Here is a 16,707-nt window from a genome sequence, read left to right on the forward strand (position 1 = left end):
GAGAGAGAAGAAGGAAAAGGAGGAGAGATGGAGAGGAGTAAGATGCTCCCCAGTTTTATCTTTAAACACAGGAGCTTATCCTAATCTCCTCACTCATCCTTCCTCTCCCTCAACCATCCCTTCATCCCAACTGCCCTCACTCCCAACCTTACCCTTCTCCTCCCCTCCTGTCCCTTCTCTCATTACGCTTCTCCCCTCTTTCCCCTTCTCTCATTACCCTTCTAACCCTCCACCCCAGAATTTCTTTTAGAATAAATAACATAGACTTTTTATTCAAGCTTTCACTTTTATCACAGGTGATGGTCTGTGTACAATGTAAATGATCAAAACTAAACATTTATATGTAAGAACTAAAAATATATATTACATATTACATATCTACTTCACACTTTCCATGTGATTTATCAGTGGTCCAAAGGAGATTATATTTACGAGTTGAGTGGCTGTTCTAAACTTGCCTGTTGTAATGCTCTTCATGCTACAGAATTATTTCTTCTCATTAGTGAGTCCTCCTCAGACAGTATCTGATATATGGGGCAGTGCCTTTGTGAATATCCCTTTGAAATCCCGACTCTGCAGCTTTGCCTCACTGATGAAGATACCAACACATTTCAAAGCAGGTGAAGCCTTTAGCTCCCCAGTGAAGATCGCTTTATTCAAACACATATTTCACACCAGTAAAGGGGCGTGAATTCCACAGTGGAAAACCAATAAGATCAGAAGTTGAATTATGGGTTACCTTAGTTTGAAGGGGTGATGTGAAGCAGGACAGGGACAGACTCAATCTGCATAGTTCATCCTCCCAAAACAAGTTGGCTTTCTCTCCCTCTCTCTCTCTCTCTCTCTCTCTCTCTCTCTCTCTCTCTCTCTCTCTTTCTCTCTCTCTTCACCTCCACGCTGTGGTGACTTAATGAGGACCAGAGCTTGGTTACAGTCGCTAATCAAAGCCAGCTCTAGAAACAGACCTTTAGCTGCCCGTTCATTTCTCTCCCTCACCTCCTGTTACTTTGTCTTTCCTCTACATCATCCATACCCCTCCTCTGCTCCATCCTTACATGTTGCTGACTTGTCTTCCTGTTTTTCCCTCTTCTGCCAGTCTTTTCCTTCATGTCCCACATTCATTTGTCATCATTCACTCTGCTCTCCAGAGAATACCGGTGACGTACGAATGTTGCTGATAGGGAGTCTACAGGCGGCCTCAAGGATCACACAGACCATTAAGAACAGCAAAGGAGGGGAGCTGAATAACTTCATGTCAACCAACCACCATGTCAACACTCACACCAAATTATCAGAGAACATTCATAGCTCCACAGCTCTGTTTACATCCTAGAAATACACATTTCAATTGTATTTCTTTATATTCATCCCCGTTTGTCCTGGTAATGTTTCTTTGCATTAAGGCTGGGTACCAATATCAACGTACCGGTTCTTACACAGCCAGTATCTGTACCAGACCGAATCAAAATACATATTTTGTTGCCTCATTTTGGTTCCAACATAACCACACACATCTTGTAAAAATTATTCTTAACTCTGGTGTCAACACACTCTGGTAGCACACAACTTTATAGTCCACAGTTAGCTAGTAGCCACCTCAAACTCAAGTCGACAAGACAACAAAATGTTTGAAAACATCCATAATCGGAGGAACACGACAAACTTAATGAAGCATCTGGCGACACACAGGATCATTAGAGAGTAGAAGGTTGCTCCATGTTTGACTGCTTGTGTGACTCTAAGCCAAGCACATAAGCCAGCAGTGGGGAGGTGGGGAGAGTTGATGACGACTTGGGAACTGGAGTATTATATTGAATCAAGCGCAAAAACGGTTATTTTGTGAAAAATGATTGCAGTTGGGTTGGGTTTTTATCTATTATTAGACTTTTATTCTTATTTATATTCCTATTTTTCATGATAAAAGTACAGGTTCTGGCACCAGTACCATATTGAAAGTATTGATTTAGCACCAGAATCGGAAAAACGTACAAATAATACCCAACCTGACATTGCGTACCTATGTGTGCAACAGTTCGTCCAGGCTCGTGCAAGTGGATCCGTGCACAATCCCCTTCATGTTCATTTATGCCCTCATGAAAAATCACCCTGTGCTGTAGAGCTGGGAAATGACTTCAAAGATGCCACGCAGGATGAATAGCATGTAACAATATCTTGTATTTGTCCATGTGAAAGAAGACAAGATCCTCTGTCTTCACTCCTCTGCTGGTCCTGTTTCCTCACGCTGATTAATAGACCTTTGATTGCAGCGTCAGACCTGCATTTGGGCAGGCTGCACTGCTTGACTGCCTACTGTTAAAGCCTGCTATGTTACAAAGAGCAAACATAAAAGTGACAGTCAACGTTAAGCCGCTCTATTGACAGCTGTAGCCTTAACTCTTTTTAAATGCTCTAGTGTTTTATGTAGTGACCTGGGCATGAAGCAGCAGTAAAGAGACAGCAGCTGTGGTGTGACGGCTCAGCGGAGGACTGAGAATAGAAGGATCTGGCAGGGGGGTGTTTGTCCTAAAAGCAGGGGGTGGAAAAGTGAACAAGAAATTCCACGATAATTGATCAGTCTGGGGAAGGTGATACTGTGTGGTCTTTGCAGGGACACGGACAATGATTGCTCCACATTCAGGTTTTACTGTAATTATTTTGAATCTGCATAATCTGCAGGTTTGGCTGGATTTTGAGGTGCGTTTTATGTTTTCAGCCAAAATAATTTTTCTCTGTCGTCTCACGCGCCTTCGATGAGCTTCTGATATGAATTCCAAAATGTAAATACATCTCTCTGAGAGCCTGTAGATGGGTAGCAATATGATATTTTTAAGGTCAGTTTATTTGTTATTACTGTTGTATTATATTGTTGTTGTATTATTGAATATTTAGTGCTGCTCTGCTCTGCCAGACATAAACACCAAGGGGCCTTTTTTGCAGACTGAACAGGAAGAAACGGGTGTCAAGAGGACAGATACCTTATGGGTTCACTTTCAAACGTGGAACTATTACTATGGTAATAAAATTATATTGTTATCAGGTGTAAAACTGAGAACAACTGCAGACTTCATCTTTTAGATGCTATGATAACGAGACAACACTGACACAGAAATACAAAAGAAATCTATAAAACTAATAAAAACATGTTTAATTGTTTTATTTTTAACTAAACTATGAAACTCTACATGATGATTTATGCCTTGGTGCCTCTCAGCTGTTTCGGGAACCTCCTCACCTGTTTCAGCATCTCTCAGAAATATTGCATGGCCACATACCAGCCTGATGACAGAAAGGATCAATGAGCAGAATAATATTCGACACTTAGGCATGAATAATGAAACATTAACAGGCTCCATGTGTCTTTTTAAGAGTCATTTGTTTTATCACCCAAATGGATCAGGGTTTAAGGCGCAGCCAAAAACATCAACTGTGTGATGGATCTTTGAATAATCTGATATCCAAAGAAGCAAAAGGAAACAAAAGAGGAGTAGGAAAAAGACAGAGGGGAATAACGGGGTAAGGGATTGTGTGTCAGTGCCTTTGTCAGCGATTAAACATGTGGTCGGGAGTAAAGCACAGGGCCATATTGTTTGTGTTGTGGTTTTTTTAGTTTCAGTGACAAAATAAACAGCAGGAGTCTTTGCTTGTGAGAAAATGTGTGTTTGCGTATGTGTATCTGTCCTTGTATTTAGCGGGTGTTTATGAAAACGGTTGCCCCACTGTAACAACCATGTGGACGGACGTGTCTATATACAAGTTCAAGGTTCACAGCTTCCAGCTTATGCAAAATTGGGAAACTTCTGTAAACGTATGCTGTTAACTTCAAATTTGCAGACTTATCTTTTTTCTAAGAAGAGTGAATCACAAGTTGCTAAACTCATTAACAAACCTAAAGTATATTGATGATCATATCGCTACAGCATTCCTTAGATTTACAATAACCTGCCTGCACAACGACGGTAGATCATCTCGACTTCAAAACGAGGATTCAGCAGTGTTACCATGCGTTGTCTGTTTCTCCCTCCTGGGCAACATCACAGAGGCAGCTGAGGGGTTTTTGTTCCCGTGGCTGGACAGAGCCAGGTGTCAAACCCTACGGATCTTCCAACGTACTTTACCGGCAAGCTCCACACCAGCTGTGGTTCATGTGGTTCGATTCCGGCATAAGCTCACAGCTGAAACCATAAAAGTAGCACAACTGGCATTTGGTTTTCATCCAACTTTATAGTGTAATGTAAAATCCCTTGAGTTCCTGGGGAAACACCTTTCTTTTTTCATCATCAAAAGACAAAACCTTACTCTTCTGTTTGGTATTAATATGCCATCAGCTCATTGTGTCTTGCCTGAAGTAACAATATAATGATTTTGTGCACGGCAAGTGAAAAAGGATCTTGGTTGAAAATGTAATCTTATGTGGTTCACAAAAGTTGACACTACTAAATCATATGCTGTTTTCAGACATGCACGGAACTTGGGATACTCACATGAAATTTCCCAGAGGTGCTGTATGTGGGATTGCAAATGTCCAAGTCGGTTGATCTGGACATTATGTGGAGTTAAATTCCTGCCATCCCCCTTGTAAAAACTCTGCAGTATGTCTGAGTGAGCCCATGTGTGAACACAGCAGGATATTGTCCAGATAATTCATTGCAATGACATTTCAATTGTGCAATAAACAAAAAACAAACAAACCCCAAAATAAAACAAAAAGATTACAAATATGTGTATATTGTAAAACATGTAGAAGATGTCAACTTGGAGATTTGTGTAGTGGAATTAATGTCATGTCCTGCCTAGGCTGCCCCTCCCAACATTTTCCCATTGTTGTGAACCTGTCTGACTCAGGGAATTTCCAGATGAATTCTTCATGTTTGAAAGGTAAAGTCCAGAGAAAGGCCATTTTCCGGTGTTCTGATATTAGAGGGAAAGAATTAGCAATGGCTGCGGGGAACTGTGGAGACAGTGCCAGCTAAGAATAGAAGATAAGACTTTTTCCAGGAAACTGAGAGAAATTGTGCCATGATATTTGACCTGGAGGTTTAATTAGAGCACATAAAACAAGCACATAAACTGAGGCAGGAAATGTCTTGTAATGTCTGTATTTGCAGGAGCTTGAAACCCACAAGTGATTATAAGGCTATTGTCCAAAGCATTGTGTCTTCTTTGACTCGACATCTATGGCTAAAGACTTTGTTGACAGGCCATTGAGGTGGTCCATATGTCGGTGTGAAGGCACAGGGCTCGTGATTCTCTGGAGGATGTAGAGGAAACCAGACAAAGGCTCGGCCAGCAGACCCCGAGACCCACAGAGCCTCAATGGAGCAGTGGCAGATCCCCCACTGGGACCAGTTGCCTGTACCTCCTCAAACCAAAGTCTGATCTATGGAAAACTGGCCACTCCACCATAATAAGTTCAACCATCCATACCCCTGCCCCCCTGGGTCACAAGGTCTCTTTTAGGTGAATAGTAGTTAAGGAATGTTTCACAGACTATTGGCATGTGAAGGATTCATGGTTTGTCTAAGTCATGGTGGACTGAATGGAGATTGATTGGAAATGGGTAGTTACTGTTATGAAACTACATGATGATGTGTGCAGTTGGGATTTATATGTTGAATTGGATGTCAGGGGTCATCTCAAAATACAAGGTCTGACAAAAATAGGTGAAAAAATGCAACATACATATCAACTCTTGAATCAAACTTAACAGGAGAGTATAGAATATGCTCTGTCTGGGTGTGATGACAATAATCACAGTTTTGTGCACACGACACTCACCATTTTCATGCTAATGTGCCATGCTAGCTATCAGTATAATGCGTAAAGAAAGTACACGGAAAACTAAAATCCACAACTAGAAGAATACACACCAGGTTTCCGCAAACGCCTATTCTTTTGCTTTGTCATCACTCATGTATTAACATGCAATGCCCATAAAGCAAATTCAAAAACAATTGGCAAGGAAGGTGAAACAGACAGAAAATATAGAAACAGAAAAATGGTTTGGCTTGTCTAAAACATTTTCAAGGTTTTTCAAAGTCCTAAAAAAAGGTGGAGGAAACCTGCTATGCCTTCGGAGCTTCAGAGGAAAACCAGACAAGTGATTTACACTAGCGGTCAAAAAAGCACTTTCACTGTTCTTTAAGCGTACAGTAAGAAATTACTCAGGCAGAGAGCAGGAGATGGACCCCTGGAGCTAGACCTCCCAAAACAGACAGATGGCCCACAGAACCCTGCACCACAAATCACATACACCAGACAGGTGTGAGCAAACAGGTAGCACATACTGTGCATGCAAATCACCCCCATGCACAAAGGAAAGACATCTTGGAAACACACATGCTTACTGAAAAAACAATAATCTTCTTGGTGTAAAAACAATACTCCGGGTGGTACTTTCATTTGAAGGATTCCTGGTAACGAGAGTGCTTTATTGTGGGAAGATGCAGAACATGAACTTGTAAAAGCAACAAAGAATGAAACAATTGGGCAAGAAGATGTGCTGCCAAATCTGCTTATGTAACCACACCACTACAGTCCATTCACCTCAGCAGAGGAAAGTAAATCTCACTGATTGCGGCAGAAATGTTGAAATACTTGGATGTGCTCTGACTTCTCTCCCATGACATGTCGCAGGATGGCCCCCATTTATATCTATCACATATCTTGTGTGTGTGTGTGTGTGCATGTGTGTTTGTTCAAGACAAATTAGTTCCATTTGGGGGTTTGTGCTTGCGCAAACCGCACTGCACACGTTAGTTGTTTGTGTGCAGGCTCACACAGGTTTGGGAAGGGAGCAGAGGAGAGGACGTGGGGTGTGTATTGCAAAGACATGCCAGGCATCCTGTGTGAGAGCGGGCAGGTTGAGGAGCTGTTGTGAACCCTCTGAAGTCACCTTTCACTCCCAGCTGAGAGACCCTTACTCAAATACATGAGCGTTTATGCTGCGCTCTTCACCCCTTTGCTTGTTCTGCCTTTCTCTTTCTCAGTCTGTCTCTCACACACACACACACACACACGCACACACACACACTCGACAGCCTTTGTGGTCTGTGAGAGAAGTCAATATGTGTCCATTGAGCTGTCAGCTGATGCTCCTCTGCTCCGTCTGGTCTCCATGGCGTCATCTATAACAACTGACATCCAAACTGTCGGCACAGTATGGAGCAGAAACATCAGACGCCAAATGATAAACATGCACTGACTAACACATGAGTTTAAATTGTGAAATCACTTCATAATTAACATTGATGATCCCGCCACGGGAGACGTATTGTGTGTATAATTATGTGTGTAGGCTACTTTACTTTCATGATGGTGGCAAGATGTAGTAAATCACGAGCGCAAAACTCTGCTATTCTCCTTGAAGTACCCTTTTCTATTTCTCACTCATTTCCATGATAAAGTGTGCTGTCAACAGGTGGTTTGCTTTCCCACAGCTGTATGATGTGAGAATATGTCTCCAATAAATGAAAAGAAAAAAACAACCACTTATGCACATTATTAATGTAGCTCTGTGCATGCAAAATACATCCTGACCCTGCAGGTGCAAGCTTTTGCTATCCGCAGAGTAAAGGGATTTCAGAATATACCCAGGCTACTTTCACACTTCTACGTTTCAGTTTTAAAATGCGTCAATGTTGCAAAGGTCACACCCACTTCACACTACTCCAGATAATTTGAGCGCCTACAATGGAGACGTTTGGAAATGATGATGCCGTCACCAACATATGCTTCCTGATTGGTTCTTATCACACATGACTCAATGACCAGCAGAGACGGCAAACAGTTCCAGATCCCTCATCTCACTTTTCACCATTATTGTTTCTTGGTTTTAGTCATTTCTGTGGAACTACTCCTGTGTGCATTTGGCTGAAACAAATATTTATACAGAAAATATTTCAGGTAACGAAGCAAGACTTGTTTATGGTTTAGGATAAACTTCTGACATGCACATACACACACACACATGCACACACACACACACACACACACACTGAAATGACACTTTTACTCATATAGCACACACACACATGTACACTGGGGTGTTTGCTCTGGAAGATGAAAGCCAAATGTCTGGAAACTGACTTCACATCTGCATCCTGTTAAATACGCTAATAATACCCGCAAACACAACAGTGAGGGTGCACACACTCTCTCTCACACACACACACACACATTGGAAATGCTCAGCAGGCTTCATAAAGGCAATTGTTTTGTGATTCACTGAAACTGAGATGAGTTTTACTCCGTTCCATGAAAGAGTAAAACTGTGTGTTGTGGTGTGTGTGTGTGTGTGTGTGTGTGTGTGTGTGTGTGTGTGTGTGTGTGTGTGTCTACATCTCCACTGTCTATTAACTGGAACCATCAATGTAACTGAACACTTGATGCTGGTGTGAGTCATCTCCTGTTACACTTTTGGCTTTTAATTAATTTTAGCCAATGAAGCCCCCGAGAAGACAGACCGTGACTAAAAACAAACACGTGCATTAAAAGGTCTCCTGTTTCTTTTCATAGCCTCAGAAACAGCCACGAGGAGCATGGAGAGCTGAGAAAACTCTGTCCAGAGTTTGCCTGGTGGGCAAATGATGTGTTTCTTATTAGATGACTTTAAGTAAAATAATAAAACAAGCACATCCATAAAAATGAAATGAAATTGGTTTCTTGTGAAGTTTGCTGGCCAAAAATATTCCACATCACAGCTCTGCTAAATTTGCTGTGTGTGTGTGTGTGTGTGTGTGTGTGTGTGTGTGTGTGTGTGTGTGTGTGTGTGTGTGTGTGTGTGTGTGTGATTGATGGTTTGATGCGTTTCTATTGAGCGCTGTGCGTAACTTGGCTGCCTGGTCAAGACTCACTGAAATCCCCCCAATGAAACAGGAAACAAGAAAATGGTTTTACAAAATAAGAGCATCAACAAATAAAACGCTGTGAAAATAAAGTCAATTATTGCTGATATAGTATAAAATATATACTTTTTGTATTTGAATCAATTTTTTTTTATTTGTCATTTTCTACGTTTTATCTCTCCTTTAGTATCAGGTTTCAACAAGGCATGAGCCATTTGGGCTTTTATTTTGTCGTCCAGGAAGAGAAGCTGTTTTCTCCTGGGTGGTTTGACACTGGCGTTTAACTAAAGTCCCCAGCAGCGTGGTCCCATCAGACACATCTCCTCTGGACTTTACTGAGAACAGACCAACTCTCAGCGGCATTAATTCAGAATGGATGTGAAAGTGTTGGCTCTCGTGGCTGCGCTCACTGTGGTGACATATGCGCCTCCAGCTCAAGGTAAGGACATGGTTTTGCTGTTTCGCTTGTTGATCCGCTTTATTTAAACTTTTATTTGCTGCTGTCGATGTAAAATAACAACAGGATTATCTGCAATTTGTAAAATTGTATTTTAGTTGTTTCCCTGGAAAGACTGAATTTCGTTTAATTTCTATTCACGTGGCAAAAATGCATGAAAGTATGCGTAAAAATGCACAACTGGAAAGGAATGTCCATTTCACAACTGTTAACTTTTTGTACTTAATTAAAACCATAATGAACTTTTGTAATTATTATACTATGCTTCCCATTATACAATTGTTTATATAATTTAAATTTAAGTGACACCTACGTCGATACAATTTTTAGACAACTAAGTTTAAAATCCCAAATTCTATTTATATGATAATTGCATTTTAATTCAACATTCTTCTTGGTTTTTTTGGTTTCTTTTTTTAATTATCATTAACAGATTTGATTAATGTGAGTGAGCTTATTGTTCGGAGGGGAAAACATAAACAACTGGCTGCACATGTGTTTTCCTCTTTGCTTTAAATGAAATTCACCTTCACAGATCAACGTGTGTATTTGTTCGGCTCTTTGTTTTCATTACGCGCAAATGAGGCAGCAGTAAGACAAAGACCCGGGTAGTCTTCACAGCGACTCCAGTCACACAACTTGAAGGTGTCGCTGCTTTTATTATGGTAATAGATTTAGACCAGGTGTAAAATAAATCATTAGCATCGAGTTTAATCTACTTCTGACCATCTGTTAGTGAGACCTCCTGCCCTCCATCACTTTAAAACACTTTCTGACAAGGACATTCTTGTCCTGATTTACCTCCTCCAAAAATGTAGTATAGCTTTTTAATTTTATGTTTGATTTTCGCTGATGTAAACTGTGGGTTTCTCAAAAAGACAGTAAAGAAAAGAAAGCATAATCCTATTTATTTTTCCACATCACTCAACTGTGTACAAACCTGAAAGCTGAGGTTGTGATGGAAACTATGAACATTCATGATGGAATTTATAAGGACCACAAAGTTGTGTATATGACTGAAAGGATTTTAGTGTGAGTGGGATCTACAAGTGCTGATATAAATTTAAAAAAATGTTTCTGTGCAAATCTGCAGAAAGAAGGAAAGAAATCAGTAATTTTTTTTGTATTACCCATAATCACAAATTGCAATGTGTCTCATATAGGGCTTTACAATCTGTACAAGGTTCAGCATCCTCTGTCCGTAACCCCGACTAGGATGAGGAAAAAGAGAGAAAATTTAAATGTGTGATTTTGATTGAATTGTTGGCTCCAGCATGAGCTAACCCCAGATGAATGGGTAAATCTGACAGCTGTGCAGTGTGCGGGCTGTTTGGATTTATGGACACATTTCTGAAGAATTGTAGTGGTTCTGCATGCAACTGTCAAAGATAATGTGGAATATAGATTTATTTGCTCACTACATCATTACATTTTCACCTAATTTGATTGTTGAAATAATAATAATGCTAACTTGATACTTAAATCACTTCTTTGTCTCTCAGCGAAACCCATCAGCCTGGTGGAGAGATGCTTCTGCCGCTCGACAGTTAACAACCTTCCACGGAGCTACATCCGAGAGCTCAGGTTCATCCATACGCCCAACTGCCCCTTCCAAGTCATGTGAGTATTGTTTTTCAAGTTGATATCAATGTGTGGCGCTCACACAAGCACGCAGAGGTGCATGCTTTCTATTCCAGCACTTAAAAATCAGACAGGGTCCCTCCTCGTTGGACATTTCTCACCATCAATCTCAGAGAGGTGGCAGGTTAGAGAAAGGAGTTGTGAATGTGTGTGTACATACACACGCCCCTCTGTCACTCGGCCTCGCTCACATCCACAGAAAGCAGGACATTTTTACTGTCACATCCACAGGAAGTGCTCCGTCTAAGAAAGGTGGAAATTGGATGCAGTTTTGTTTTCAGCATGAAAGCGAGAGTTGCGGGTTCTCTAATTAGGTGTGCTTCTCATTTGCTTGTCACACAGTGTTCCCTCTGCATACTGTGCTTACAAACTTTGGGTCTAATCCCATTCATTGTTTTGGCCTGTACAGGCTGAATTCACAGATGGGAGTTTGCAGCAGCATCAGCACAATGTGGTTGATTAGAATGGACAGGAAATTAAAAGTAACGAGTAGGAAATAAAACTGGGAGGTTTAACAACTACACATATAGGGAAAGTGTTAAACAGATTTTGGGGAAAAACAGGATGTCAACATGGAGAAATATGATCCCGTCTTAACCCTTTCTGTAAATAACCACTGGGGTGTGCTGGATTTAGAACGTAGCCTGCAGCCATAGGTTGATGGATTGACTCCTCAGCCTTCATGTACTCACATTTTACTGCACATTAATTAGGTCGCTCAAACAGGGCTGATCTTTGAGAGATAGTGGCTGAATGCACACACGTTACACATGAATAAATGCAACAGCTTTACAAACACGGGGAAGAGTCATTGGTCATTATCAAACTTTGATACACTCCCGTGAAAAAGCTTCCATATGTGTCGAAGTGGCGAGGTGGTGTTAATTCAGGCTCATTGATAACAGCGTGTCGACATAGTGTCACGCTGAGTGATTCGCCCTTTCATCTTCAGCTCTGCTATAATGTGAGAAACTTTTCTTTTTTTCTGATCAGTGCCAGGCTGAAGTCAAACAAAGAGGTGTGTGTGAACCCAGAGATCCGCTGGCTTCAGCAGTACCTGAGGAACGCTATCAACAAGTGAGTGTGCATAAATCAGATTGTGTGGATTGTGTGCTTGCAGCAACAAATGCTCCTGTTGTCTTCGGACAACTCGTCTGAAGCGCTACAAGATCACTTCCACTCTATAGACATTTAAAGTTAAGCAGTGCAAGGACGCAAAAACTGCATATGCGCATTTGGCCATCTATCAATGGACCATTGTGAGAGTGACAGCTCATGATTGCCCAACTTGTATCGTAAATGGTAACATGCTGATACATGATCAAGTGGGACTAGAGGTGGATTCCACTTTCACACACAAACTGTGGGTTTGATGTGGATGATATCACATTTAATTTGTTCTCAAAGTAATCAACCATGTTAATACATGTCACTTATCTGAAAATGCAGTTTTACTGAATATACACTTGTAAAGAGATTTACTTTTAATATGACACAAGATGATGGGAAAAATAGTGCAACTTTATAGAAATACAGTCCTCATGGACATTAAAGCAGCTAAACATCCAAAAGTCAACGCCAATGTTAACTGTCTCCTTCCTGCCCTGAAGAACTAGACACTTTTCTGAAAAACCCTTGGCACCGTAAAGTTTATAGAGGGATCCAGTTTCCATTCTTAAATCTGTGCATTTATATACTGACCCCCTCAGTGGCCAGATAAAACAGACTGTGTCCTGTGACCTGGAAGTAGATAAAGATTAGTGAAAAACTGAGCTAACCATGTGAAGAAACAATGAATGCAGAATGCTCATCAGTCCTCCACGCTCCAGCTCCTAACGTGCACGCTCAGCGCCTGCAGACTGATCCGCCCACAGTTCTGCAGTCAGACGGTCTGTCTCGAGTCTGATTGTGAAGCGTTGACTCGACAAGGTGTCAACAGTCGTCTGCATAACAAAACAGGTCATGTAGAGAGTCGATGGCGCTCATTCACAATGGATCAGGCCTTATGTGTTTCCAATTAGGGACAAATTTATTTACAATGTGTAAAAACGCACACGACTGTAACACTGCACTTAAGTTTGGTAAACAAAACCTTAATTACTCTTTATTTCAAATCAGTTGAAATGGGTCTCTGCATTTAAACCAAAGTCAACATTTAAAGGGCCCACCCACGATCAAGTGTTTTTGCTGTAAACCTGTGCATATCACTGTGCAGCTGCTGCAAATGAGCCCCCTGTACAATTACATCTTGTGATGCCTGATTTATCCAAACAATAATTTTTTCCATTTAACAGAATTTAACTAAGAAGTTTCCTAAAACTAGAACTAGAACTTGGCAGCTGCTAACTGAATGAAAACATAGGAGTTGGAAATGGCCGACAAACCGATAGGCTAAAGGAGGACTGAGTAATTGGATAAATGTGAATGTAGAATAAAATCATCTTTAAAAATTATAAGTCAAAATATGTTGGCCTTGTAAACGTTAAGCAGCTGCTTTCATTTGACAAGAAATATATATTAAGTCGGACTTTTGGCACTTTCTTTCTAACCTTGGCATCCAGTCATGGCTGAACAAATACCCATTAATTTTTACTTGGTGTTTATTAGTTACAAGTTAACAGCAAGAGTTTGTCCAAGTGCACATGATGCAAAATTATTTGTTTGTCCCTTTGTCAAATGTTTTTGTTTTTAATGAATTTGACAGAAAGCAACCAACTGTGTTATAGCAAGCCCCAAATATGATTTGACGTAGTTGTCTTCACATCTATTTTGCATTAAAATCAAACCCCTAACACATTTTCCTCTTTTTTCCAGGATGAAGAAAAACAAGCAGGCTAAATGAAATAAAAATCCTGCAGAGATCCTCCTGAGTCATCACTGAGGATTTGGCCCATCATGAGATCATCTGGTATGTTGTACAGCACTTATCCCCGGCCGTCGGGCTGACGCGGCCATTTGCATGGAACCAATCTACGACCCCTTCACCGTGACCACTGATGCACCAGCCTCCGCCACCGTCTTTCACCATCACCACGCTCACCACTTTATAAAGGTCATAGATGTTATTAGTGTGAAGTGCAATTATATCTGTGAGTGTATGTTTTTTTCACTATATTGTATATACTTTCTTGTTAATGGACTTCAACAGTAAAGAGCTATTTTTGAGATTTCTATCGTTCCTCTGGCCTTTCTGTCATTTAGTGTAAAGGACCTATACCTCAGGTCTGAGTTTAAAGGGGAGAGTTGTAGGTCAGGAGGAAGATTTTCTCATCAACAAATATGAGGCAAAAGTCTGACTTGCAAGTAGTAGAGAACTGTAGCCTTCTGAGCCGAGAGAAAACTGATTTATTTTAACTAATCCTAACCCAAACATTGGATCCAGTCATTCTGATTGCCTCTGATTTTAAAATGTACAAATTATTCAACAAGAGTGTTTGGATTCTCATCTAAAAACTGAGGAACCCGGCTGCTGAGTTGTATTTCATGTTTCAACTTAACTGCAAGCATGGAATTTCAGCGGGGGCCAGCTACCCCCGGAATGATTATATACGGCGTATACAAGATCCTAGTAAAAATGGCAATTACAATGTTTTTGTGATGGAAATTAGGATGCCAAAAAGGGCCCGAGCATTTCCTGAGCCAGTCTGTTGCTGTGATTATACGATCCTGTCTTGCTTTATTTCCATTCTTAGAGAAACGCGTGAGCATCTGGAACCCAAGTACGTTTAATGTTGGAGCCAATAAATCAAAAAAAGCTGGAGTCCTTAATCTGTGTCAGTCAACCAATCACAGTCAGGGTCAAAAAAAGATGAACTAGTTATCTGCACTCTGTTTGAAATAACCTCGTAGTATGAATGTCCATTTGAAAGAAGGGTTTACAGCAATTTGAAAAACAGTTACAGATTTAATAGTTCAGGCTGTGTTATTCTAAAGCAGAGAAAGTAGCACCAGTACTGATAACAAACACATGTACAAAGATTTGACTACCTACAACTGTCATGCAGATAGCGACGCACTTTATACCTGATGTATTAACAAAAATTTACTCACTAAGTCTGATCATTAAATTCTGTCTTCAGTCTTTAATTTTTATGTCTATCTTGCTCTTTCCAATTATGTTCTTTTTTTTGATCAATGAATGTGCAGCTGCATTTAGGGAAATATATTCATCCATTCATCCAAATCTCCTCCTTATATGTGAAATGAATATGATACAAATGTTTTATTTTTGTACTCTTTTTGCATTTATATATTCAGTGCAAAAATTTTTAATGAAGGAATTGTACTGTCACCATCGAGCCATTAACAGTCGACGTTTTATCGTAAAACTTGTACGCGCTTGGTCAGAAAAAAAAAATGAAATTTTTAAAGTGTTATAGCTACTCTTTTAATATATGCTGTATGTTATGAGTATTTTCATAAATATATATATGTACACACGTTTATCCGCTGGTGCGCACCACTGGGCTTGGGGACTCCCTCATGTTTATAGTCAGTGTAACACAGGCTTTTCCAGAGCCAACACACACAGCTGGAGGAATCTTACTGTACCAGTGGGTCAGAGGGTAAATCTGAAGCTTTGATGTGAGAACATGTGTTTAGCTTTACTCACAAGGGCAAATGAAAGGCAAGGACAACAATCCTGCCTGCGATTTAACTATTAACTCAACAAGCGGCCATTAGGAGAACATTAGGGCTGAAAAGGGATGAACTTTTAACTTCCCTCCGAGGGCATTATGTGGGGCGGAGCACGGTAGTATATGTGGTCCGCTGATTGAAACATAAGGGGGGGGAGATAAACGGCGCTGAGTGGCAGCACGCAACCGGTTTTGCGATGTTTACTGATCAGCCTTGAAGTCCGGTTTAAACATGATAAAAAGCGGAGTCAGGAGGAGATAAAGCAATTGATTTGTCCCAATTTGGAATGGAAATTAATCACATACTGTATAATCACTGTATGATCTGATTGTGTAAAACTGTGTTGAATGTGGGTATCACTGTGGGAATCTGCAGGTAGCAACACGTACTTTCCTCCCCTGCAATGTTAAGATTAAGCAGCTTTTGTTGTGTGTGACAGTTTTATCAGTCACACAAAGGACAGAGCTTCACATCTCTACCACTGTAAAGCATTTAAGATCTTTGTTAGAATATGCAGAATATTTCAATTCAACTTTATACGACAAATAGCTCACGTGTCATTTGCATTCTATCTTATATATAATAATGCTATGTATAATAATGATAATAAAATTATATGTTACTACCCACTAAATCATCACCGACGTATGTGTGGTTTGAACTAATGAAAAGCAGTTGTAATAGTTCGTAAGTCATTGTTTTCTTGGGATCATTGCCAACACACACCACTTAATGCAGGTGACGTCACCGCACCTATGAAGCCTGATGTGTAACAAAAGGCAATGTTAAAAGTTTAACTTGATATTTTATGTGCACGTAACATTTACTTGCCAGTGGAAAATGCTAAGAAAAAATCTTTGAAAAGCTAGTAAAGCCAAGTCATTTCTATAAAACGTGATGCATCTGAGAGACAAGAAACAGCTAATGCAAACACATAAAGAAGTCTCCATTAATCAGGAGGCTTTGCAGAGTAAATGAGATGTTTTAAAGCACTAATACATCTGCACACTGAGTTTACTGAAGCGAAACTGAACAACGTGATTAAATGTTTTTTATTGGCAGATTTACACTTCTGATCTTCCTCAGTGCCATGTCGTTGCTTGAGGGCAACTGGGCACTGAGCCTAAA

The 16,707-nt window shown here is 40.4% G+C and overlaps 1 protein-coding gene across 1 annotated transcript; it reads left to right on the forward strand.

Annotated features, from left to right (window-relative positions):
- The first annotated feature begins 9,040 nt into the window (after positions 1-9,040).
- Positions 9,041-16,216, forward strand: cxcl12a (chemokine (C-X-C motif) ligand 12a (stromal cell-derived factor 1)). The gene is made up of 4 exons (XM_020097935.2): positions 9,041-9,282; positions 10,803-10,920; positions 11,935-12,018; positions 13,756-16,216. The coding sequence occupies exons 1-4, from the start codon at positions 9,216-9,218 to the stop codon at positions 13,781-13,783; spliced, it is 297 nt and encodes a 98-aa protein (XP_019953494.1). The 5' UTR covers positions 9,041-9,215; the 3' UTR covers positions 13,784-16,216.
- The last annotated feature ends 491 nt before the right edge of the window (positions 16,217-16,707 follow it).

This window comes from Paralichthys olivaceus, chromosome 14, assembly GCF_024713975.1.
Source record: "Paralichthys olivaceus isolate ysfri-2021 chromosome 14, ASM2471397v2, whole genome shotgun sequence".
Taxonomy (NCBI): Eukaryota; Metazoa; Chordata; class Actinopteri; order Pleuronectiformes; family Paralichthyidae; genus Paralichthys; species Paralichthys olivaceus.

Bases quoted from the DNA above. Each gene is read 5' to 3' on its own strand.
- cxcl12a (XM_020097935.2), top strand. From the start codon at position 9,216: ATGGATGTGAAAGTGTTGGCTCTCGTGGCTGCGCTCACTGTGGTGACA. The intron at 10,921-11,934 runs GTGAGTATTGTT...TTTTCTGATCAG, and splicing joins AACTGCCCCTTCCAAGTCAT to TGCCAGGCTGAAGTCAAACA. The intron at 12,019-13,755 runs GTGAGTGTGCAT...TCTTTTTTCCAG, and splicing joins CTGAGGAACGCTATCAACAA to GATGAAGAAAAACAAGCAGG.